At 44.0% G+C, this 24,796-nt stretch overlaps 1 protein-coding gene across 1 annotated transcript; it reads left to right on the forward strand.

The window, feature by feature from the left end:
- Nucleotides 1–24,114, forward strand: ZNFX1 (zinc finger NFX1-type containing 1). Its single transcript, XM_024559355.3, has 14 exons — nt 1–68; nt 1,872–1,986; nt 4,878–6,680; nt 9,749–9,880; nt 11,197–11,345; nt 11,953–12,102; nt 13,392–13,506; nt 14,614–14,864; nt 16,383–16,522; nt 17,739–17,893; nt 18,277–18,422; nt 19,449–19,559; nt 19,885–19,980; nt 20,627–24,114. The coding sequence occupies exons 2-14, from the start codon at nt 1,926–1,928 to the stop codon at nt 23,066–23,068; spliced, it is 5,751 nt and encodes a 1,916-aa protein (XP_024415123.2). The 5' UTR covers nt 1–68; nt 1,872–1,925; the 3' UTR covers nt 23,069–24,114.
- Nucleotides 24,115–24,796: the final 682 nt, after the last annotated feature.

Genomic DNA, 24,796 nt, shown 5'->3' on the forward strand with positions numbered 1-24,796 from the left:
GCGGACCTGCTGGGACCCGAACTTCAGCACCAGGCGGAGGCGGCGGCGAGAGGACACGCCGGAGCTGCGTGAGTGACCCCTGCCCCGCGTCCCGGCCCCCCGCCACCCCCGGTCACCCTCCTCAGCACCTGTCACTTTAATCACTTTCCATTCTCACTGCCTTTGACTTCCATCTTTCTCGGCGCCCGCATCTTCCGCCTCGGAGCCCCTGTTCCCTCTGCTCGGCGCCCCCTCGGCTCCCCCATCATCTTCATCCCCCGCCTCTGCAGCCCCTCTGCTCCCAGCTTTCTGCCTCCGCCCCCCGCTCTGTCCTCACCGCGGCCATCGCGCGGTTTCTACGGAGCACTCTCCATAGCTATACTCCCCACCCCTGCTTCCAGGTCCCCCTACCCCTTCAGCTCTCCCCACCACCGCTCCCACTCCGCGCATCGGCTTGGCTGAGGGGCCTTCCTAGTGCCTCCACGCCGCCCCGGCTCTCCCTGAACCCCTCGGGTCCCCGCCGGACCCCGGGGGGCTCCTGCGTGCCGCCGCCATCCTTCCGCGTTCTCTCCCAGGACCCTGGAGGCTTCCCCCGAGTTCGGCTCCGGCTGCTGGCCTCGGCCTCCTTCGTCCCACGCTGGTGGTGGCCGCTCGCCTCCCCTGTGGTCCCCGTTCCAGCCTGGCAGACCGAGGCTTTCCGCTCCCGGCCCTGCAGGCCTGGGTTCCCGGAGAAACCCGCCGCGCTCCGCCGGTGCCGGAGCGTTTCCGGTCTCGTTCGGCCCCTCCCGTGCCCAGCCTTTCTCTTCCTTTCCTCTCCTTTTGTCTCCGAAAATTCCGGAGTTTCTGCTGTAGGTTGCTGTTCTGTTTGTGTTTTTTCCACAAGGGGAAGGCGGAATGTCTCCCTGGGAATTTTCTTTGATGCAAACAATGATCATAAACCAAACAGCCCAATGTTGAACCGAGGCCAGGAGAGCGGGGGTTGATGCCATGAAGGAGGAGATTGGCCAAAAATGTTGCCAGCCGGAAGGAAAGGGACTCCTCCTTCTGATGCGGACGAGAGCTACTCGTCACGTAATGCCGAGTCTGTTCACAGTTTCCAACCGTGAATATTTAAAACTTACCGAGAGGGCCAGTCTCAAAAATCCCCTTGCGGAGCACCCGGAGCCACCCACTGTGGCCTCGTCCTGGCCGCCAGGGCGCGCACGAGTGGTCGGGAAGTTCCCTTAGAGGCGCTTCCCTGCCTCCGAAAGTCACGGTAGAAAGAGGAGGAAAGAACTGCGGGTCCGCAGACGCTAAGCCTCCTGATTGTCCAAACGCGTCATTTTCTTTCTTCTGATTCACTGGAAGGGGGAGCTCAGTCCGTCTGGCTGCCTTGCGAAGGGTAGGATGAGGGGTAACCACGAAATAATTATTCACAAACTACAGAGCGCTGTAAGTGGTAGAATGCTGTGCAGTATAAATGCCGAATGGGGTGGTACGTTCACAGTTTTTGGATTAATAGAAACGTACTTCTTTCCGTCGCGGCAACCATGTTCATCTGCTTTATAGGAAGGGAAATGAACCCTAACAACTGGTCAGGTGATCGGGCTAAAGACGTAAGCCAAACAGTAGTTTTGAATGGGAGTTAACGACACTTCCTCTCCCGCGAGAAAGTGCAGGGATAAAGAGAAGGGGGGAATGTGACCCCTTGAAGTCACCTAAACTGTGAATTTAATGTTTTTATATCATAATTGAGTGTTCCGAGTTGAGCACTGTCCATGATTAAAAATCTGCCTTTCACTCTTGGTTAACAAATCATTAAGATGTACAGGCAGGATTGACTTAATGCTGTTTTGGGTTTTTTCTGCTACATGCTATGTTTCAAGAGCATTAATTCCTTTTGACCTGTACAGATTTCCAGGCAATTTGAAGGAACGTGAAGGTGGAGGAATTCTAGTGACTCAGACATGGAGGACAGAAGACCTTGTCCAGATGCCAGGCCCAGGAATCCCCATAACAACCACAGAGGTGAGCAAGGTTTTCCAGCTAATGGGAAGGAAACTGAGCTCCCGGTGAAGGAGCAGGCCCGCCGACGATTGGCTGCCTCTCTCAAGTAAAGAATGGCTTTTTTCTTAGCTACAGTATGATTGACTCTGAAGAAATAGCCCTCCGCTTTCCCCCAAGAGAATTGACGGATGGGTGCACTTGAGCAAAGATAGTGACGAGGTGTCAGAAATGGAAGTAGCGCTCTGGTTTAGAGCAGCACTGTCCAGTAGAAACATAATAAAGGCCAAAATATAACTGAAAAAATTTCCAGTAGCATTGTTAAAAAAAGCACAAAGAAACAGGTAAAATCCACTTTTTAAGTTTAATACTAATTTAATACAATTTAATGATTTAGTACTTATTTAAGCCAATGTATTCAAATGTTTTATTATAATTGAATGTAGTATTATCATAGTACTTTAATAATTTTAATGTTTTTATTTATCTTCCATATATTCAAGTATTATTTTAAGATTTTATCAGTATAAAAAGTTTTAATATTTAACTTTTTCTGGTATTAAGTCTTCAAAATTCTGTGTGTTGTTTTACACATCCTAATTCAGATTAACCACACTTAAGATACTTAATAGCCACAAATACCTAGCGGCTTTGTATTTGATAACCTGTGTCTAGAGTCTTAGCCATCAAAGCAAAGTTAGTTCCAAAAGCATTACTCTACCACCGTGATTGTTCCGTTTGCTAAGAGCTTTCTAAAACGAAACAGCCAAGTAGATTTTTGCTTTTCCCTCAGTTTTCAATATGTCATCTGAGTTTAGCTGTAGAACACATGACGAAGAACTGTAGAATTTTATTTTATGAGCTGTATGAATGTTGAAAAGAATGAGAAACAATCAATTTTTCGTTCTTCCCAAATGTCTAGTTTTCTGATCAGATCAGAATATTAGAAATAGGACTTTCTTCTGATATCTTGGGAATTTGAAAGTACTAATTATAAAAATTTAACGTTCAGTAGTATACACTATTTATATTTTACCAAATATTCCTGTATGTTTCACATTAAAATTTTCTCTGAAAAATGCAAAACAAGCCCTGGCTGGTGTGGCTCAGTGAATTGAGTGCCAATCTGAGAACCAAAGGGTCGCCAGTTCAATTCCCAGTCAGAGCACATGCCTGGGTTGCGGGCCAGGTCCCCAGTAGGGAGTGTGTGAGAGGCAACCACACATTGATGTTTCTCTCCCTCTCCTTCTCCTCCCCAATTCTCTAAAATAAATAAATAAAATATTTTTTTAATGCAAAACAAAGAAAAATGTACATAAGTAGACTTACATTTAAAGTGAAATGATCATTTTGAATATGGTGTGCATTTGAAATTTTTACAATTTTTTTATCATCAAATTACTGTATACAGTCTTATTTTTTATTTGCTTGTTTCTAAAATCTCCAAGTCATTCTGCTAGTTGGGTCAGCTCCAGAATCATTTTTAGAAGAAAGGAAAGTGAAAAAAACTGGGCGTGGGTTTGTGGGCCAAGATCACTTATGAAATGTGTGGCAGATCAAGGAAGACAAGTTTGGCTTCATCCATGGCGTGGTGTTAGCTTTCATGTGGATACTGGGTGTGTCACCTAACCGCTGCCCCCCCCCCCCGCCCCCGCACACATCCTTTCTCTTCTGAGTGTTAATAATGGATAAATACTGTGTACATGAACTCGTGCTGCAGAAAGGAGGAACACTTGAGTTTCAGTTTTCGGTTTCCTTTATAGTCTATTAGTTAGCTCAAAGACATCTTAGTAAAGGAAACTCCATATTCCCCTTTGCTCTCTGGGCAAAATTTAGGAAGCATTGCCCTTTTATAGTTTTATCTCACTTGATGCCTCTGTTGCCTATGATGTAATTGTTTAATGGCAGAACCAATGGCTCTAAAATCAATAGGGTGGGCCAATAGAAAATTATTATTAGTGCTACTAACATTAATATTATAATAACTAACTGTTATTATAACATCATAATGTTATAATGCTATAACAACTGTTATAGCAGTTAGTTATAATAACTTATAACAATAACTACTAACATTAATAGTAATAACTAACATTAATGAGAGCTTTTTATATATGTCAGGTGCTACACTATACTAAGCATTCTCATAAACATTTAATTTTTTTTTTAGGTTTTTATTTATTTATTTTTAGAGAGAGAGGAAGGGAGGGAGAAAGAGAAGGAGTGAAACATCAGTGTGTGGTTGCCTCTCACGTGGGCCCCCCTGGGGACCCAGCCTGCAACCCAGGCGTGTGTCCTGACTGGGAATCAAACCAGCGACCCTTTGCTTCACAGGACGGCGCTCAATCCACTGAGCCACACCAGTCAGGGCAAGCTGATCTTTTTGACCCTCTGAAGTACTCCCAGTTTGTGAGGGTTAAGTGATACATTACAAGCATTTATTCTCTAGCATGTACTAGACATCCAAAAATATTTATTCCTTTTCCCTTTTGTTTCTTCTGGGGGGAAAAAACTATATTTTTTAAAGATTTTATTTATTTATTTTTGGAGAGTGGGAGAAAGAGAGGGAGAGAAACATCTTTTGGTTGCCTCTTGTCCGCCCCTGTCTGGAGACCTGGCCCACAACCCAGGCATGTGCCACAACGCGGAATCAAACTGGCAACCTTTTGGTTTACGTGATGACACCCAATCCACTAAGCTACACCAGTCAAGGCAACAATATTTTTATAATATATACAGCAACATAGTAATCGATTTTACATTTACTATATGGCTTGGTAGAAAACCTTAGTTCTCTTGAAATGAAACCTTAGCTCCTTGGTTTTTTTGGAAAATGAGAACATCTTCATTTTTGTCCTCCTGGATTTCCTTGCACCTTGATTTTTGTACTTACCCGAAATTCCCATTGTGTTTAGGGCCTATTGATGGTGAATTGCCACCAAGAGCTAGAAATCAGGCCAATAATCCACCAGCCAATGTTCTCAGAGGAGGAGCCAACCTGCTGGGAAGACATCCTAGGGCCAACAACCATCCTGTTCCTTACTGGCAAAGAGAAGAAAGGTTTGCAGCAATGGGAAGGAACCCACATCCAGAAAGGAGGAACCGTGGGGGACATGCCAATGAAGAACCGAGAGGCCAAAGACATGGTCAGGAGAATGACACCAGGCAGAGAAATGGCAATCAGGAGGGAAGGAACCGCAGACCACCATGGTCTGATGAAAACTTCCAACAGCGGCGGACCCCCTACCAAAAGCCTACAGGACAGCCACAGCAGGTGAAGAAACTGGGCTATAAGTTCCTAGAAAGTCTTCTGCAGAAAGACCCCTCTGAGGTGGTCATCACACTTGCGTCGAGTTTAGGGCTGAAGGAGCTTCTGTCTCATTCTTTCATGAAACCCAACCTCCTCGAGCTCATTTGCCAGGTTCTTCGGAAGGCTTGCAATTCCAAAATGGATCGCCAGAGCATTCTTCATGTCCTGGGCATATTGAAGAACTCAAAATTCCTCAAAGTCTGCCTTCCGAATTATGTGGTAGGGATGATCACTGAACCCTCTGCTGATATTCGAAACCAGTATCCAGAACACATTAGCAACATCATCTCCCTCCTCCAGGAGCTTGTAAGTGTCTTCCCTGCCAGCTCTATGCAGGAAACTTCCATGCTCATTTCCCTCTTGCCAACTTCTCTTAATGCTTTGAGAGCCTCTGGTGTTGACATAGAAGAGGACACTGAGAAGAACCTGGAAAAGGTGCAGACCATCATCGAACATTTGCAGGAAAAGAGGCGAGAGGGCACTTTAAGAGAGGATACCTACACTTTAGTACAGACTAAGGCAGAAGACCAAGTTGAGAGCTACCGGACTATGCCCATTTACCCTACCTACAATGAAGTGCACTTGGATGAGAAGCCATTCCTTCGCCCCAACATCATTGCTGGAAAATACGAGAGCACTGCTGTCTATCTGGACACCCACTTCCGACTGCTGCGAGAGGATTTTGTCAGACCCCTACGAGAAGGCATTTTGGAACTTCTGCAGAGCTTTGAAGACCAAGGCCTGAGGAAGAGAAAGTTCGATGACATCCGAATCTACTTTGATACCAGGATTATCACCCCTGTGTGTTCATCATCAGGCATCGTCTATAAGGTGCATTTTGACACAAAACCACTGAAGAATGTTCGCTGGCAGAATTCCAAGCGATTGCTCTATGGGTCCTTGGTGTGCATGTCCAAGGACAATTTTGAGACATTTCTTTTTGCCACAGTGTCTAACCGAGAGCAAGAGGATCTCCGCCAAGGATTTGTCCAGCTCTGCTTCAATGAGCAGAGCCAAGAACTGCTAGCAGAGGTCCAGCCCTCTGACTCATTCCTCATGGTGGAGACAACAGCATACTTTGAGGCCTATAGGCATGTCCTGGAAGGACTCCAGGAGATCCAGGAGGAAGATGTCCCTTTCCAGAGAAACATTGTGGAATGCGACTCTCATGTGAGGGAGCCAAGGTACTTGGTAATGGGAGGCAGGTATGATTTCACTCCCTTAGTAAATAATCCCTCAGCAACCAAGGAGTCTCTGAAGGATGGCTTGAGGTATTCTAGAGTTAATGTCTTAGACCCCAGCCAGTGGCCCTCCAAAGAAGTCCTGAAGCTGGATGACTCCCAGATGGAAGCTTTGCAGTTTGCTCTCACGAGAGAACTGGCTGTTATTCAAGGACCTCCTGGAACAGGTAAGAATTTTTCAGAGCACCTGTCATCTGCCTTAGGAGATAGGGAAGGGATGCTTGACTCTAGATTTCTAGAATATCTCGAATAGGAACATTCCCATGATGGGGTGGGGGAGGTCGAAGAGGGGATGGAGGGGATAAATGGTGATGGAAGGAGACTTGGGGTGGTAAACACACAGGACGATATACAGATGGTATATTATAAAATTATATACTTGAAAACTATATAATTTTATCAACCAGTGTCACACCAATAAATTCAATTTTGTAAAAAAGAAACATTCCCAGGAAATGGGCATCAAACTTAAGCTGCTTATAGTGATTTTTCAGTGGCGACCCATTAGTAATGCATAGTGATAAACCAAAATTACAAGGTTAGAGAAGACTGTTAGGGTACAAACTTCAGAAGATTACCTCTGCTTCATCAAAGGCTATATTAATTTGTTTTTTATATTACTTTTAATTAAGTAATGTCAAGTATAGCAGGTCCTGGAATAATGTTATTTCATTCACCATCATTTTTTAAATAATATTGATCAGTAAAAAAAATTAATTCCCAGTCAGGGCCACTTTCTGTGGGGTCTGCACGGTCTCCCCACGTCTATGCGGGTTTTCTCCAGGGACTCCAGTTCCCTCCCACACCCCACAGACGTGCACGTGAGGTGAACTGATGTGTCTACATTGTCCCAGTCTGCGTGAGTGTGTGAGTGCGCCCTGTGATGGAAGGGCGTCCTGTCCAGGGAGGGCCCTGCCTTGCACCCTGAGCTGCCAGGATCGCCTCCAGCCGTCCTCAACCCTGAACTGGGATAAGTGGGTTGGAAAAGAATTCTCTTACTTGTTTTTGTTCATCTTTCTTAAATGTATGTATGTAGTTCCCATTTATTTCAGTTTTTAATAGGAGTACTTGGGTTCTTTATTTAGAAGTTTGGTGATGTTTTTATAACCAGAAATATGCCATAGAAACTTACTCTTGTTTCTGTCAGTCAGCCTGTGGGAATATTGGCTTCGTTATATGTCATTTTGCTTAAAGACTCAGTTTCCAAGAACCTGTGAACAAGGACTTATTATATATAATAATAGTACTATATGCTAAGTACTGTTTTACATACCATACATATGTGAACTCATTGCATCCTCACAATAACTCAGTGAGGTAGAAACATTCAATTTTACACACGAAAAAACTAAGGCGAAGAATCTGAGTAATATGTTGAAGCTCACATGGGTAGTAAGTGACAGACCTAGGTCTTGAACTCAGGCATTTTGACTCTAGAGTCCTGGCTCCCCTCTACTTGCTTCTCATGAAAATATACCTCCCTATACCCTTTTGCCCATGTGCCATTCTCTAATCCTACTCTGGGATAATAACTACTCTTAGCAGTTTGATAAGTATCTTTTAAGATGTTCTCCAAGATTAGCACTGATGTTTCTTTGTATTTGTATGTGTATTTATGTTTATATACATACCATACTTTTTCTATTTTTTTTATAACAAAAATGGAATCATGCTCTTTTATTGGTCTATAATTTATATATAGGTATATAAATTATACATGTTATGAACATTTTTATATTCTTTATGCTACAGTTACATTTAGAAATGTACCTCACTCTTTACTATGCCTGCCTTCACTGTGGGGTATGAATGTACCATATATATATATTTTGTTATTACATCAGTGATGTAATAAGAATCCATATGTTTATATCTGTGCGTGTGTTTATCTTTTGGGTACTCTGCTTATTATTTCTTGTAATTTTTTTTTCCTCAAATGGGAATTCACATTAATAGTTACACTGGATACTACTAAATTGTAGCCTCCCAAAAGGATACACAAAAAAACAAAAACAGGAAGAGGTCTTTAAAAAACACTGATAAAGTAATGGCAACTCATGATAAAAAAATGAATGCAACAGAAGGGAAGTTCTTTCTAATAAATACCTATATGATGGAAAAATATGCATGATTAAAGTGATGTTTTGAGGGTTTTTAAAAAATGTACCAGTTTGTACTTTCACCAAAATGACTGTGCTTACATTTCCTTACATTCTTTTTTTATTTTTTTAAGATCTTATTTGTTTATTTTTAGACAGGTAGGGTGGGAGAAAGAGAGGGAGAGAAACATCAATGTGTGGTTGCCTCTTAGGCATCCCCCACTGGGGATCTGGCCTGTAACCCAGGCATTTGCCCTGACTGGGAATCGAACCGGTGACCCTTTGGTTCGCTGGCTGGCACTCAGTCCACTGAGCCACACCAGCCAGGGCCATTTCCTTACATTCTTTCCAGCATTATTGTATGTTTTCATTCTTTTTTTTCTGATCAGCAGTTTTTGCTAATCTGAGAGATTAGAAATCTATTTCATTATTAGAAATAATGTTGGCCCATTATTAATTTTATGTTTTAATAAAAAATGGTTCAAAAAAGTTTTTAACTCCATGTCTCCCTCCTTCTACCACCTAACTCATTTCCCTTCTCTAAAGCAGACAGTGTCATTTTCCTGTGTATCTTTCCAGAGTTTTTCTTATGAATATTCAAGCAAATGTATACTTACATTTATTTCCCCCCATTTTTTTTAACCCACTATGCTAGAAACACTCTTCCGCATGTTGTTTTGCTCCTTTCTCATTCATACATAGTAGTATTTCCCTCTCGTTTATGTGACTTTATAATATTCCATTGTGTGGGTAATTCATAATTTAAATGATATACCCATCAATAGGAAATGCTAAAAAATCCCCTTACATCTGTGAAAAACAAGAAGGGAGGATTCTTTAAGTGAAAAAAGCAAAATGTAGAACAGTGAAAATAGTCTGCTGCTATTTGAAAGAAAGAAAGAGAAAGAAGAAAAGAAGGAAAAACTATGCGTCTTCATGTTTGCCCGTATATGCATTGATGACTGTCTCTGGAAAGTCACACAAGAAACTGGTGACATGGTTGCTTTTAACAGGAAGGGGGTGGCTCAGGGACAGAAGAGCAAGAAGGCTTTTAAAAAATAAGAATTTTCTATAATTAACTACTCCTTTTAGTAGGTCTCTTAATTTCTCTAACTCTCCTTTTTTCTTTTTCATAGGCAAAACCTATGTGGGTCTAAAAATTGTTCAGGCCCTTCTAACCAATTACCCTGTTTGGCAAATTAGCCACCAGAAGTTCCCCATCTTGGTTGTGTGTTACACTAATCATGCTTTGGACCAGTTTTTGGAAGGTAATGTATGCAAAATTGTTCTCTAGCAAGACATTTATAGTTGAACCATCAGCAACTTCAGTAGCTTTCTATTGCTCTTCGAATAAAAGTCCACAGTTCTCACCATGACTTGCAAGGCTATATATCGCCCGTACCACCCTCCCACCCTCAGTCTCATCTCCTACCTCTTCCCATTGTCTTCAATTCCTTGAATTCCTCAGCTTCTTCTTGGTCCATGCTGTGCCCCTCCCTAGAATGTACTTTTTCTCTCTACCCCTCTGTCCATCTTGACTGCATCCAGCCTGGCTGGTTCCAACTCTATTCATTCCTCAGATTTCACCTTAAATATCTCGTCACGTGCACTTTAATGTTGCCCTAGGCCAAAGTTAAGTCTCCTTTTGTATTTTTCCTTCAGAGACAATTTATTTTTATGTAGCTGGACCCTAGACTATAAATACCATGAGAATTGGTCCTGTTTCTTGCTATATTCACAGATCCTAGCACATACTAGGCACTGAAAAAATACTGATTACATTAATGAGTGAAAAAGTTTATGATTTTCCTTTTGCTTAGGATATTATTTTCCATTCTTCTATATCCTCCTTTCACCTAGATTAAATCTCCTTATTCTTGGAGTCTCAGTTCAAATATTAGATCCTCAAGAATTAGATCCCTACCTCATCCAAACTAGGTAAGGCCCCCAGTTACACACTTGCAGCATCATGTATTTATAGTACTTAACTGCATTTGCACTACAGTATAAATTATTTTGTGTGTATATTCTTTGCCAGACTGTGACACATGAGCACAAATTAGAAACTGAGCCTGTGTTTTCACAGCTATATCTTCAGAGCCTAGCCCATGTCTGGCACATAAAAGGAATCCATAAATATAATATAGAGAGTGAATGACAGACAACATTTACTAAGAGCTTGTTCTATGCCAGGCCCTACCTAGGAGCTATAAAGATACTCTCTAGCTTATTCAGACTGTGGTCCTATAAGGAAAATAGTACTGTTTTCAAATCACAGATGAAGAACCTGAGGATCAAGTTAAGTAACATGCCCAGGTTACATAGCAGTAAGTTGCGGAGCCAATAAGTTGGGTCCTCAATTATCTGATTTCAAAGCCTGTACTCTTAAGCACCACACTTTACTGCTCTGTGGGTCATATCATTTCTGGGGCCATATTGCTCATTAAAGGGGCAGATTTCCCGTAAGCACCCGTTTGTTCCCTCAGGGACCAGCGGACACTATACCCCGAGCACATACAGCTCTCACCTGAGAGAACCCAGCATGGCTCCTCTCAACTCTGCTGTGCTCCACTTCTCTCCGCAGGTATCTACAAGTGTCAAAAGACCAGCATCGTGAGGGTGGGTGGGAGGAGCAACAGTGAAATACTGAAGCAGTTCACCCTGAGGGAGCTGAGGAACAAGCGGGAATTTCGCCGAAACCTCCCCATGCACCTCCAAAGGGCGTACATGAATGTGAGTCCAGGCTTTGGATATTGGGGGTCGCTCGAGGGGCAACTAAACCAGATAGCATTGGCTTTCTGGGGAGGCAGTCTGAGGTAGATAGGGAAGCTCCACAAAGCTGTGAAGGACCCAGGTTCATTCCAGCCCTACATTCTGCTAATCCTGTGGTGTGACCTTTGCCTTTGTAATCCAACGTGGAGAAAGGACCAAAAAGGGCATGCTGCCCCCTCCCCGCTCCTGCCGGAACCTTGGGCTAATTCCTCCAAACTTCCCACAGCACTTCTTCTTACAGCCTTTTGACCACCTTGTAGCTGAGCAGCCGTATGCCAACCAAAATTCTGAGTTACTACCGAGGGAAAAAGAGAGAAGTCTGCACCACAGGATATTTGGCCTGTTTCTCTATAGTATTATTTCTTTCCTTGTTTATTGGTTGGAGTCTTTTAGACATTTTAGATAATAAACTTTTGGTTTTAAGACTACGGTAATGTGCTTTGGGAAATTGGTTTATTCTCCACTCTTGCTGTTCCTGCCTTAGTTTTGTTTTCTGTCTCTGAGTTTGGGACTGAGTTTGGGGGGTGAGGATACCTCCTGATCATTTCTTCTCCACTGTTCTAAGCAGATCATGACACAAATGAAAGAGTCAGAGCAAGAGCTGCATCAAGGGGCCCAGACCCTGGAGTGCACCATGGATGGCGTCGTACGGGAACAGCACCTGGAAAAGTACATTTCCTCCCAGCACTGGAAAAGCTTGATGAATGGACCAATGCAGGTAGGGGTCGTCCTGGGGGGCGCAAGCATATGTCTTGATGCAGCACTTGGAAGGAGCCTTCAGCAAAAGCAGCGATCCAAAGCATTAGCTGTTTGGTAAATTGATGCTGACATAATGTTAGAATTTCCATTTCAAGAGAGACAGCTGAGTATACTAGTCAAGAACAAAACTCCGCAGCTAGCCTGCTGGATTAAAATCCTGATTTTGCTCTGGGCAAGTTACTTGGTTTTTCTATGCCTGTTTCCTCATTTATACCCTGGAGATAAAAACAACATTAAGTTGAACCATATGAAATTGCCAGTGTTTGAAATTTTGACTTGCAGAAGTGGAGTTTTTAACAGATCGACTTAATTCGTATAGGATTATTTGGAAAAACAAGTTAATATTTGTAATCCTCTTAATAAGTATGCTATAAATGCTTGTTAAGTGAAATGTCATAACAAGACAAGCTAGCCTGTATAGAGAGCCTGGGGTCAACAGACCTAAGTCACATAGACTGATTGTGTGACTTGGGCTAATGTGATCCTCAGATCCCTCAACACTCACATAAGGATAATGATAATGCCTGCCTTCAAAAAATCTTATGAAAAGTGACTAACACAATTTCTGTAAAGTGACTGGCCAGGAACCTAGTGAAGTGGTACCCTGTTATATCAATAGGTTGGGAATTCCAGGGTAATAAACCCAAAAGCCAAAAGGGGGTCAGTTAGGTTCTATAAAAATGACTGAAGCAGGCTAGATGTGAGACTTTGGGAAGTAGAGAGAACTGTGGCAAAGTAGAAAAAGGCGGGGCAGCAACTCGCTTCTAGCTATTTGTTGCCATTTAGGAATGCAGCCTCGTTGCTGCCATAGCTCCTGGTTTTGTTAAGAGAGGCAGGAAATTTTTATTTTTAAAAGTCTATGCAAGCCCTGACTGGTGTGGCTCAGTTGGTTGGGCGTTGTCCCACAAACCAAAAGGGTTGGCAGTTTATTACCTTGTCAGGGCACACGCCTGGGTTACAGGTCCAGTCCCCGGTTGGGGCACGCAGAAGAGGCAACCAATCATTGTTTCTCACATCGATGTTTCTCTCCCTTTCTTTCTCTTTCCCCTCCCCTCTTTCTATATCAATAAAAGAAAAAAATTTTTTTAACAAATCTATGCAAGTCATATTAAATAATCCAGTTGCCCAAGAGTTGCCAATTTGCAGCCTTTAAATTTTAAAGGAATTACTTTTGATTTGTCAAGGAGACTTTTTCGTTCACACCAGTTGTCATAGAGTTCTCATGACTGATCATTCTTCCTTCCTCAGGATGGTGAATGGGGTTTTTTCCAAAGCTGGAAGCATTCCATGATGCTGGAATGGCTGGGTCTGGGTGTGATTGCTTTCACCCAAAGTGTTGCTCCAGCAGGACCTGAAAATATAGGTAAGAAGTACATGTCACATTCTAAAGTGGAATATAGTAAAAACCAGAAGAGCAGAACTTAAAATACTCAGGATGTGTAAAGAGCATTAATGAATCAGAAAAAACAAATAATTGCTTAATAGGAAAACGGATAAAACACTTTTTAACAGGCACGTGACAAAATAGGAAATCCTAATGGTCAATAAACATATGAGAGGTGCTTATTAGAAACTAGAGGAATTAAAACCAAAATGAGGTACTGTTACGCACCCACCAGACTGGCAGAAATAAAAAGTTGTATGTAACCCCGCACTGATAAGAATGTAAAGCAGTGGGAGCCCTGATACACTTACGGCTAGTGGGAATAGCAATTGGCACAACTACTTTATGGAATAGAGAAACAGAAAGGCCTCAAATGTCTATCAACATTTGTACAATGGATAGATCGATTATAATCTATTCAGATAATGAAATACTGTATAATAGTGAAAAGGAATTATAGGATATGTGGCAACATACATGAATCTCAAAAACATGCTGAATAAAAAAGGCAAGTTGAGGGAAAATACTGGGCCCGCACAAATAACGCCCATTTTGTATTACAAGATCATAAGCATGTAATTCTGTAACATAATAATATCACACTCAAGCATACCATATCATATTTTAGGTGAAATGTTCAATTGAAAATAATAAATTATTACACACATATTATTACCCTACCAACCATGCTCAAGCAGGTGTTACTTCTGCTGGACCCTGTATATACGACGTGATTTCAGTTATATAGAGCTCCAAAGAGTCAGGACTAGGCAATGTGTTATTTAGAGGTAATATACATTATATACAGGGTGGGGCAAAAGCAGATTTACAGTTGTGAGTATGCGAAACAGTTTATTCTTGTATTATTATGTCTTATTATTTTCCATATGAACAACTGTAAACCTACTTTTTTCCCACCCTGTATATGATAAAGATTTTTTTAAGGGGGCAATAAGTGATACAAAATTGTAACAAAAAGGTGTATAAGGAAGCCTAAGTTTCCATCCTCTAGCTCTTGTCAGTGCCTTCTTTCATCCTTTGGCTTCAAGAGTCCTCATTCCTGTCCTGCCTGTTCTCCTCTCTTAGCCCAGGCAGAAGGGGAGGAGGAGGAGGAAGAAGGGGAAGAGGAAGGTTCTCTGATTGAGATCGCAGAGGAGGCCGACCTGATTCAAGCAGACCGGGTGATTGAGGAGGAAGAGGTAGTGAGGCCCCGGCGGCGGAAGAAGGAAGAGAATGGGGCGATCCAGGAGTTGGCTAAAGTGCTTCTGGCCATGAGGCTAGAAAACGAAGGCCCTGGGACAGCAGCTGGGCAGGAGCAAGCTGAAGGAGAGTGGGAGGTAAACTCACTTCCCTTAAAGCCTTAACAGAATGGGGAATGGGAGTTCTGCCTGGTGGGTGGTTAGACTTTCCTGAAATAGGCCTGAGAACATCAGTTCTGACCAGAACTGCAGCCTGTTTTTATCACTCATTTTGTTGCAGTGTTTTCACCTCATCCTCACAATGAGCTGAATTTACACATTTACAACCAGACCCCAGTATATAAGGATGAGTCTAATTCTCAAGAGTATAAAAATTATGGCCCTTCAGAGGGGCCCTGGCAAGAAATGGGCCCCTGGCCAATTTAGAAAGACAGGAATCAGGTAGCCAAGTGCTTCCCTTGAACTTTGAGAAAAATGCAGTACATGCGTCAGATCAAATGCTTATGGTCTTAGTGCTTGGTGCTTCCATGGATATTAACCTTCTACCAACTAGAACTACAAACAAGTCTGAACGTGCATTAAGACTTTAGAGGATTCAAGTAGAAGGGAAAGAAGCAAGCCGTACAAACTGGATAGGATACTTCATTCACCCTGGAATTTGATGTTTCTCTTAAAGCCAGAATAGTGTGAATGCAGCATGGCTGCGTACAGACTTTCCCTTTGCTCCGTCCTTGGTTAGGACCCAGAAGTCCTCAGAATGTACCGTGTATTGCTATGATAATGGAGGACTAGATACTCAAAATACCATTTTCTGAACCCCACTGTTTACTTAGGGGACTCTCAAGGTAACTTTGGATGCAGTTTTTACCAGTCTGATGGCTTTGATCCTGATCTCTTAGTTCAGTTCAACATCACTATAAATGATGGACAGAGTCATGCTCCCAGTACTTTGAAACATGGATTGGGCATCTCTCTGCCACGTGGCCTCAGGAGGAATTTGTTTGGTTTTGAAGTGGGGCAAGGTCCATAATATTTGTGACATTTGTCTTGCGTGCCAATTGTTTTAATGGTTCATGGCCTCAGATTGAGTGACACATCCAAGGGAAAGCAGTGTCTCCAAAATGGTGCCTTTAATCCACTTGTTAAACATACTATCACGATACGATGGTGTTGGGACCATTTTAGCAGGCCCTGTATGGAATTCAGAAAGAAAGGCTCACCTCTGTACTTTCGTGACACGTGTTTTAGGAATGAGAAACAAACTGTGGTCAAAAGATATTTGGTGATAACTGGTGCCAGCACTATTGTAAGCGCTTTCCATGTATTTACCCCTTCAGTCAATCCAGCTATCCTATGAAGAAGTACTATTACTATTCTCATTTTATAGAAGGGATGCTGAGGCACAGAGGTTCAGTAACTTACTCTAGGTCCTACAACTAGTAAAAGGTAGATGGGGCTTTGAATCCAGGTACACTGGCTCCAGAGCTCCATTTAGCTACTCGGCAATGGAATGTCTATTGAGAAAGTGTGAGACACTTAAAGAAGTTCTTCAGAGGCGGCGGTCCCTGTTTTTATGTGCTGTGACCCCCATCTAGGGCTTAGAACAGGGCCCACCTCTGCTCATACGGTGACTCTGGCTGGTATTGATGTCAACAGATGCAGCGTAACCAGAAAAAGAAAATGAAGAAGAAAGTAAAGGATGAGCTTCGCAAACTGAACACCATGACCGAGGCCGAGGCCAATGAAATCCAGGATGTTTGGCAGCTGGATCTGAATTCTCGCTGGCAGCTTTATAGGTACTGTGCGCAACACCCGCCTCCCCCAGCTAGCCCATGTAATTTCCACAGGAGGTTCCTTTTCTGTTCCTAGAATATAACCCCCCAGACCCCCCTAACTAATGATAGACTGAGCCACTCCACCGAGCTGAGTGCTGGGGAGTGCAGCCATAGGATAGAAGACACTTGGCTCTATCTCCTCATGGAGTTTAGAGTCTTATCCAAGCAGACAAATAAGTTAATTCCACAAATAAAATGTTACAAGTGGGCATAAACACTAAGAAAAGAAAGCAAGGAGTACTAGTAATATTAATGCATATCTGAGCTGCTCTGTCTGAGGTATCCAGGAAAAAGACGTTGGAGGCAAGCTCTGAAAGAGGAGTAGGTCATCGTAAGGCCAGTAGGGAAGGAAGAGGAGAGGAGGTTTTGGGGACCTCACAGGTAAAGGCTCTGAGATGAGAGGGAGCATATCTGTTTGAGAAGGTGAAAAAGGCAGCCAGAATGGCTGTGGCTCAGAGAAATGCAAAGTCAAGTCAGAGAGGTAGGCAGGGGCCAGACAGTGCAAGACCTCAAAAGGGCTAAGGTGAGGACCAAGGCTTTTATCTGAAGAGCATCAAAATGCCATTGGAAGATTTTACAGCACAGTAGTGACATTATCTCTTTTACTTATAAAAGAAGACTCTGGAGAATTAGGAAGGGGAGAAGACTCAGCCAGGGATGGGCGGGAAGAATTTGGAGAAATTCTTCTTGAAACTTTTTTTAAAAGATTTTATTTATTTAGTTTTAGAGAAAGAGGGAGAGAAACATCAATGTGTGGTTGCTTTTCATGTACCCCCCACTGGGGACCTGGCCTGCAGCCCAGGCATATGCCCTGACTGCAGATTGAACCAGCAGCCCTTCCGTTCACTGGCCGGCGCTCAATCCACTGAGCAACTCCAGCCAGGGCTCTTCTTGAAGCTTTTGAAGTCCCTTACTCTCTTTCCAATATTTAACCTCTGTTCTTTGTCCTACCCCCTTTTTTAGCTCCTCACCTCTTAAATACATGTCTCTATACATGTTTTTGTTGGGCATTTTAGACTCTTGGGTCCCTTCACGTCTGGGTCTTTCTTTTTCTCTGTGGCTTGTAAGCTCCTCAGTGGTCTAGGTTTCCCTTCACACACAGGGCACAATGAAGAGGGTTCTTCTGCTTTCTCAAAGAGCTCATGGCTCCCTCTACCTGGTTCTTCATATTCTTCAGGCTGTGGCTACAGAGGTACCAGGCTGACACCCGCCGAAAGATCCTCAGCTATGAGCACCAGTACCGCGCATCAGCAGAGAGACTGGCTGAGCTGAGACTCCAGGAAGACCTGCACATTCTGAAAGACGCCCAGGTCATAGGAATGACGACCACAGGTAAGAAAACATAAGTAAATTTACCTGCTCTAGCCATTCACTCCTGGTGCCAGGCTCCTCTCAGATGATGTAGGACAGGTAAAGTGAAGCTTCTTTAGCAGGTTAGGGGAAAATATCATGAAAAGCTATTGGAAGCAAGCAAGCTGTATTGAGGGAACTGTTGGTGAAATCCATCTACTTGTTCCTTTTGCATTTGGAACCCCAGTAATGACCGACATGGGTACGATGCTCTGGTGACCATCCGGCAGCACTTTTTCTCTCATTCAGTAGTCACCATAGCCCTGGATGAATGTGAGGGGCTCAGTTGTCACAGACCCAGAAGCCCAGTGGCCTGGTGGGTCCAGTACATCATCTAAGAGGAGCCTCTTCTCTCTTGACTTGAGGTGCTGCCAAATATCGCCAGATTTTGCAGAAAGTAGAGCCTCGGATTGTCATTGTGGAAGAGGCCGCCGAAGTCCTTGAGGCCCACACCATTGCCACATTGAGCAAAGCATGCCAGCACCTCATTCTGATTGGGGACCACCAACAGGTAGGGCTGGAGCCCCTGAATATGGGCTTGCTGTCTGGGGGGTAGAATCAATCAGGAAGACTCTGGCCTCTCTGCTTCAACAGTTCTTAAGCCTAAGGCTTTCTCTGATTACTCTTTCCTTTACCTTCTACTTTTAATCTAAGAGTAGGTGCTCTTAAATTTGGGGTATATTTTAGAAGTAGCATCATCCATTTCATCTGTTCTGTCTACTACATTTCTTATCCACCATGGCCTTTTAAGTGGACTGTTGAAATGCCACGTTTCCTGTCCCCCTGCTTCCATTTTTGCCACCTTCTAATCCATTCTTAATAAAGGTGCCAACATGAATTTAAACAACAACAACAAACAAGTAACTCAGATCATGTCACTCCTAGCTCAAAACTCTCCAATGGTTTCCCATTGCACTCAATATAAAAATCAAGCTTCTGCCCTGGCTGGTGTGGCTCAGTGGATTGAGTGCTAGCCTGCAAACCAAAGGGTCGCCATTTCGATTCCCAGTCAGGGCACATGCCTGGGTTCCAAGCCAGGTCCCCAGTAGGGGGCATGTGAGAGGCAACTACACATTGATGTTTCTCTCTCTCAAAATAAATAAATAAATAAATTTTTTAAAAATCAAGTTTCTTAAAGTTGCCTACAATATTCTCAGGGTTCAGCCTGCTTTTCTGACTTCACTTCATACCGTTGTCTCATGTGATTACTGTGTTACCACCCCCATCCTTCCTGCTCCCTCTCATGGCTTGCTTTTCTAATGACTGGCAACTTCTTCCATGCTGGCATCAACTCAGGTGTCACTAGTCAGAGAGGCGTAGCTAAAGAACCTGCACCCCTGGGCACTGTGTCACATCGCCATTATTTCTTGCCTCTATGGCCCTTGGCACTCTTTATCCTTAGTTTCTCGGTACTTAATAGCAGTACCTGTACATAGAAGGTACCTAAAAAATATTTGATGAGTGGGTGGATGGATGGGTGGATGATGGATGAATTATGTTTTCAGTAGAGAATTCTCAGCCATGTTTCTTTTCTCAGCTGCGCCCCAGTGCCAACGTATATGATCTGGCCAAGAATTTCAGCCTTGAAGTGTCCCTCTTTGAACGGCTAGTGAAAGTAAACATTCCCTTTGTCCGTCTGAATTACCAGGTGAGAAGCTGGGCCTCTGTTATTACAAAATGTCTAGGAGAAGGCTCCTGGGAGCCTGCCAACTGCCAGCAAGAAAGTTCTCATAAAAATAAAACTGGTTTAGTAATGAAATGACTCTGTCAGACTATTTTGTCTTCTGTTTTAAAATACAACAAGATCAGCTTGTGTTGAGTTTGTATTGGATGAAGGAGTCTGTTTATATTCTGCTCTTTTTTTCCCTATTATTATTTTCAAATGTTACCTCCCCAGATTTTCCACCTGTTCTTTAGAAAAACTGCATTTATTCTCTGCCCATGTTTCTGATGACATACATGTCCTGTTTCAGCACCGTATGCGCCCTGAAATCGCCCAGCTTTTGACCCCCCACATTTACCAGGATCTAGAGAATCATCCCTCTGTTCTCAGATACGAGAAGATTAAGGTGAGTCTGCCCTACCTGATCTTATGCTGCTGTCAGCAACTTCAGAGCCTGTATTTTCCTTAGGATGAACAGGGGCTTTCAGAAGGGCATTGAGCCAGCTTTTTAAAAATAGTTTTTAAGAGGAGGAATATTATAAAATTTGATAGTATAGACCTGGGTTTTGAATCCCAGCTCTTCCAGTTAGTAGCTGTGTTACATTTTAGCAAGTTATATACCAATTCTTAGTATTAGGGTCTTCTTCTATACAGTGAGATAATAGCTGCTGCCTCATCACATTCTGGGATTGAAGGAGATGAGGTATGTAAAGCCATCAGCACAGTAGAATGCTTATAAGTTAGCTCCTCTCTCATCATCATAGCTGCTGCTTATTCCCTGACCTATAATGGTTGGATTGTGGATGGCTATTATAAATATTAATATCAAGTATCTAAAATACACATAAATTCTTTATCTATTTCACTATTTATCAATTCTCCAAAACAAAGCCCACGGTGACTACAGAATCAAAGATTGTGGTACAGAGTACACAGAAAGCCTTCAGGGTCTCCCTCTCTCCGGACAGGGTCAGTAGTCAATGAATGTGGAGATAGAAAGAAAAAGCTGCCATGAGTGAACTTTCTAACAAGTCACTTATTTTCTTTTTTAGGGGGTCTCTTCCAACCTTTTCTTTATAGAACACAACTTTCCCGAGCAGGAAATCCAAGAAGGCAAAAGCCACCAGAATCAGCATGAGGCTCATTTTGTGGTAGAGCTGTGCAAGTACTTCCTGTGCCAGGAATACCTGCCTTCCCAGATCACCATCCTCACCACCTACACTGGGCAGCTGTTCTGCCTGCGCAAACTCATGCCAGCTGAGACATTTGCTCGTGTCAAGGTTCATGTGGTGGACAAATACCAAGGGGAAGAGAATGACATCATCCTCCTCTCGCTAGTACGGAGCAATCAGGAAGGCAAGGTGGGTTTTCTCCAGATATCCAACCGCATCTGCGTGGCCTTGTCCCGCGCCAAAAAGGGGATGTACTGCATTGGAAACATGCAGATGCTGGCCAAGGTGCCCCTGTGGAGCAAGATCATCCATACCCTCCGAGAGAACAATCAGATAGGCCAAACGCTCCGGCTTTGCTGCCAGAACCACCCTGATACCTACACTTTAGTATCCAAAGCTTCTGACTTCCAAAGAGTGCCTGAAGGAGGCTGCACCCTACCCTGTGAGTTCCGACTGGATTGTGGGCATGTCTGCACCCGTGCCTGCCACCCTTATGACCCCTTGCACAAGAAGTTCCAGTGCATGAAGCCGTGCCAAAAGGTCATCTGCAAAGATGGACATCGGTGCCCCCTTGTTTGCTTCCAGGAATGTCAGCCCTGTCAGGTGAAGGTGCCCAAAATCATTCTTCGGTGTGGCCATGAACAGATGGTCCCTTGTTCCTTGCCTGAGTCTGATTTTTGCTGCCAAGAGCCTTGCTCCAAGGTCCTGAAATGTGGGCACAGATGCAGCCACCCGTGTGGTGAGCTCTGTGTGCGGCTGTGTTCAGAAATGGTCACCGTAAAACTCAAGTGTGGGCACAGTCAGCAGGTGAAATGCGGTAATGTGGAGGACCTCAAGTATGACCTACCAGTCAAGTGCACCACCAAGTGTGGCATCATCTTGGACTGTGGGCATCCTTGCCCTGGCTCCTGCCACAGTTGCTTCGAAGGGCGCTTTCATGAGCGCTGTCAGCAGCCCTGCAAGCGTCTGCTCATCTGCTCACACAAGTGCCAGGAGCCATGCATTGGCGAGTGCCCACCCTGCCAGCGGACCTGTCAGAACCGCTGTGTCCACAGCCAGTGCAAGAAGAAGTGTGGGGAACTGTGCAGCCCCTGCGTGGAACCCTGCGTTTGGCGCTGCCAGCATTACCAGTGCACCAAACTCTGCTCTGAGCCCTGCAATCGACCCCCATGCTACGTGCCTTGTACTAAGCCGCTAGCTTGTGGCCACCCCTGCATTGGTTTGTGTGGGGAGCCGTGCCCCAAGAAGTGCCGTGTCTGCCACCAGGAAGAAGTCACCCAAATCTTCTTTGGCTTTGAAGATGAGCCTGATGCCCGCTTTGTACAGCTAGAAGACTGTAGCCACATCTTTGAGGTACAGGCCTTGGACCACTACATGAATGAGCAGAAGGACGATGAAGTTGCCATCAGGTTGAAAGTCTGCCCAATGTGCCAGGTGCCCATCCGTAAAAACTTGAGATATGGAACCAGCATCAAACAGCGGCTGGAAGAGATTGAAATAGTCAAAGAAAAGATCCAGGGCTCCGCAGGGGAAATCGCAACCAGCCAGGAACAACTTAAGGCTCTGCTGGAGGGGAAGAGTCTCCTCCAGCAGATGCTTCCTGAAGACTTCCTGTTGTTGACAGAGAAGCTGGCCCAGAAAAATCTGTCAGTGAAGGACCTGGGCCTTGTTGAGAATTACATCAACTTCTATGACTACTTGGCTGGGCTGTGGGATTCCCTGAAAAAGGTGCATTTCTCGGAACAAAGCAAAGTGAGGACTCGACTAGACCAGGTCCATGAGTGGCTAGCCAAGAAGCGTTTGAGCTTTACCAGCCAGGAATTGGATGACCTCCAAGGTGAAATCCAGAGGCTCACATACCTGGTGGACCTCCTGACCCGCTGCAAAATGGCGGAGGGGAAAGTGAGTGGTACTGTAGCAGAAGAAGTCTGCAATGTCCGCAGAATCCTTGAGAGAACATGTAAATTCACCCAGGAGGATGAGCAGCTTGTGCAGAAAAAAATGGAAGCTCTGAAAGCCACCCTTCCCTGCTCTGGCCTGGGCATCTCAGAGAGAGAGCGTGTACAGATCGTCAAAGCCATAGGTTTACCTCTTGGCCACTGGTTCAAGTGCCCCAATGGCCACATCTATGTGATTGGCGACTGCGGGGGAGCCATGCAGAGGAGCACATGTCCTGACTGTAAAGAAGTGATTGGGGGAGTGAATCATACTCTGGAAAGGAGCAACGAGCTTGCTTCTGAGATGGATGGAGCCCAGCATGCTGCCTGGTCCGACACGGCCAACAACCTGATGAACTTTGAGGAAATCCACAGGATGATGTAGGAGGATGGCACACTGCTGCCTTTTGCCCTGACCGCTGTACAGCTGGGGTTGGCTCCTTTATGAAGGAATCGAAGTTTGTTTTTTATCGTCCTTTAGTCTTAGCACCTACTTAAGGATCCACTTCTAGGGCTTGCCCTCATTTGTCTCTAGATTAACCCCTGCGCTAGAGTAAGCACTTTACCTCCAGAACTGGGAAGAAAATTAACAGATGTATCTTTTTTTCTCTCCTGCAAGTTAGTGGACAGACTCCCTGGAGCATGTCTGGGGCTACACACTGGTATCTCTGGGTCCTGACTCCATCAGATGTTTTTTCTGCACTGCTCTGGGGACAGAGTGTAAGCTCGGTGAAGAAGACGCATTCTAAGTGCCAGGCCTTAACTTGCAGACTAACTTTCATTTTAATAAACAGAAGTTCAGAGGAGTTGTTTATGAACTGCTTATCCTTTCAACAAGCACAAGAATCCCTCTTGCCCTTCTCAGGCACCCTCACTCTAGGAGATGAGGCACGTGATAAGACAGACTTCACTAACTCTGACCCAGTTACATATTTACTGAGAGTGGGAAAAATGCGACTACCCACAGCTGGGTGCTTATGCAAGAAGCCCAGGGTAACTAAGGCGTGATCCTCATCCCATACCCTTTCCTGTGACTTGCACTTTGGGATGGTGTTTTCCTTGCATGTAACAGGAAAGGTTTAGTAAGCAGTGCTGGTTCCCTGGGGTCCTGAATGGAACTAAATTCACATTTGGTATCAGCCACACCTATCCTGTGACCCTTTATCCCAACGCCATCTGTTGCAGCTTCTGCCTGTGCAGGGTTAGCATGCCAACAGCTTCTGCAGGCCCCAGACCCATGCCAGAAACCAGCCCCCCAGGCCTGCCTCCTGCGTACAGTCTGTCAATCCATTGTTTCCTAGAACACTTAGGCATCTCAGGTCTTTCTAATGTTGGCAAGAAAAATATCTTTCCTATGTATGCGTTTCCTTTTTTGTCTTTACTATGCACTTTAGCCTCTAAAGCTAATTAATAAAAATTGATGGCAAGAAATCAGTGGTCCGTGTTTGTCCTCAACTGTTAGAAACAGCTCAGGTGGCTTGAGATGGTGAGGATGGGAATGGGGGCAGTTTTGTTTCTGCAATTTGGGGTTTTTATGTAGCTGGTGAGTCATTTTTACTCCTGGTAAGAGACTTTTTTCAACATGTACAAAAGGGTATGTATGTATACTTAAAGTTTGCTTCTCCAGAGGCAACCTTGTTAAAGCTTTGAGTCCTTCCAGAGATAATCTGTGCATATGCAATGTATAGCCTTTAAGAATGAACAAAAATACAGTTCTGCATTTGGCTTTTTTAGCCTGATGACCTAACTTGGGCATCTTTCTGTAAGCACATACAGATGGTGAGTCTGAACCACACACCATCATGCAGGTGTGCCATTATCTACTGAGTTAGAACCCTCTGTTGGCGACTGTTAGGTGCAGCCTAAATGAATAGCTTTGAGCAGTCTTCAGTGTGAAGGTATGTGCTACTAGATAACATCAATTTTTTAGCTCGGGGTGGCATGGTGGGGGGTGCTCTCTCAACTCCTTGAAATTATAAACCACTTTCTCAAGAGGTGCCCCCTAGCTTCCATCTAATTCTCAAAGGGTCTTCTAAGTCAGAAAAGGGTAAGAGCCATCAATCTTCGGGGTAAATTTTTTTTTTTTAAGATGGATTCAGGTAGACCTTGGTTT

The sequence above is a fragment of the Desmodus rotundus genome, chromosome 6 (assembly GCF_022682495.2).
Source record: "Desmodus rotundus isolate HL8 chromosome 6, HLdesRot8A.1, whole genome shotgun sequence".
NCBI classification, from domain to species: Eukaryota; Metazoa; Chordata; class Mammalia; order Chiroptera; family Phyllostomidae; genus Desmodus; species Desmodus rotundus.

What these genes read in the sequence shown, in the direction of transcription:
- ZNFX1 (XM_024559355.3), top strand. Translation starts at nt 1,926, where the DNA reads ATGGAGGACAGAAGACCTTGTCCAGATGCCAGGCCCAGGAATCCCCAT. An exon ending in TCAAGGACCTCCTGGAACAG is followed by an intron (nt 6,681 to 9,748) that starts GTAAGAATTTTT and finishes TCTTTTTCATAG; the next exon opens with GCAAAACCTATGTGGGTCTA. An exon ending in TGATTGGGGACCACCAACAG is followed by an intron (nt 18,423 to 19,448) that starts GTAGGGCTGGAG and finishes TTCTTTTCTCAG; the next exon opens with CTGCGCCCCAGTGCCAACGT.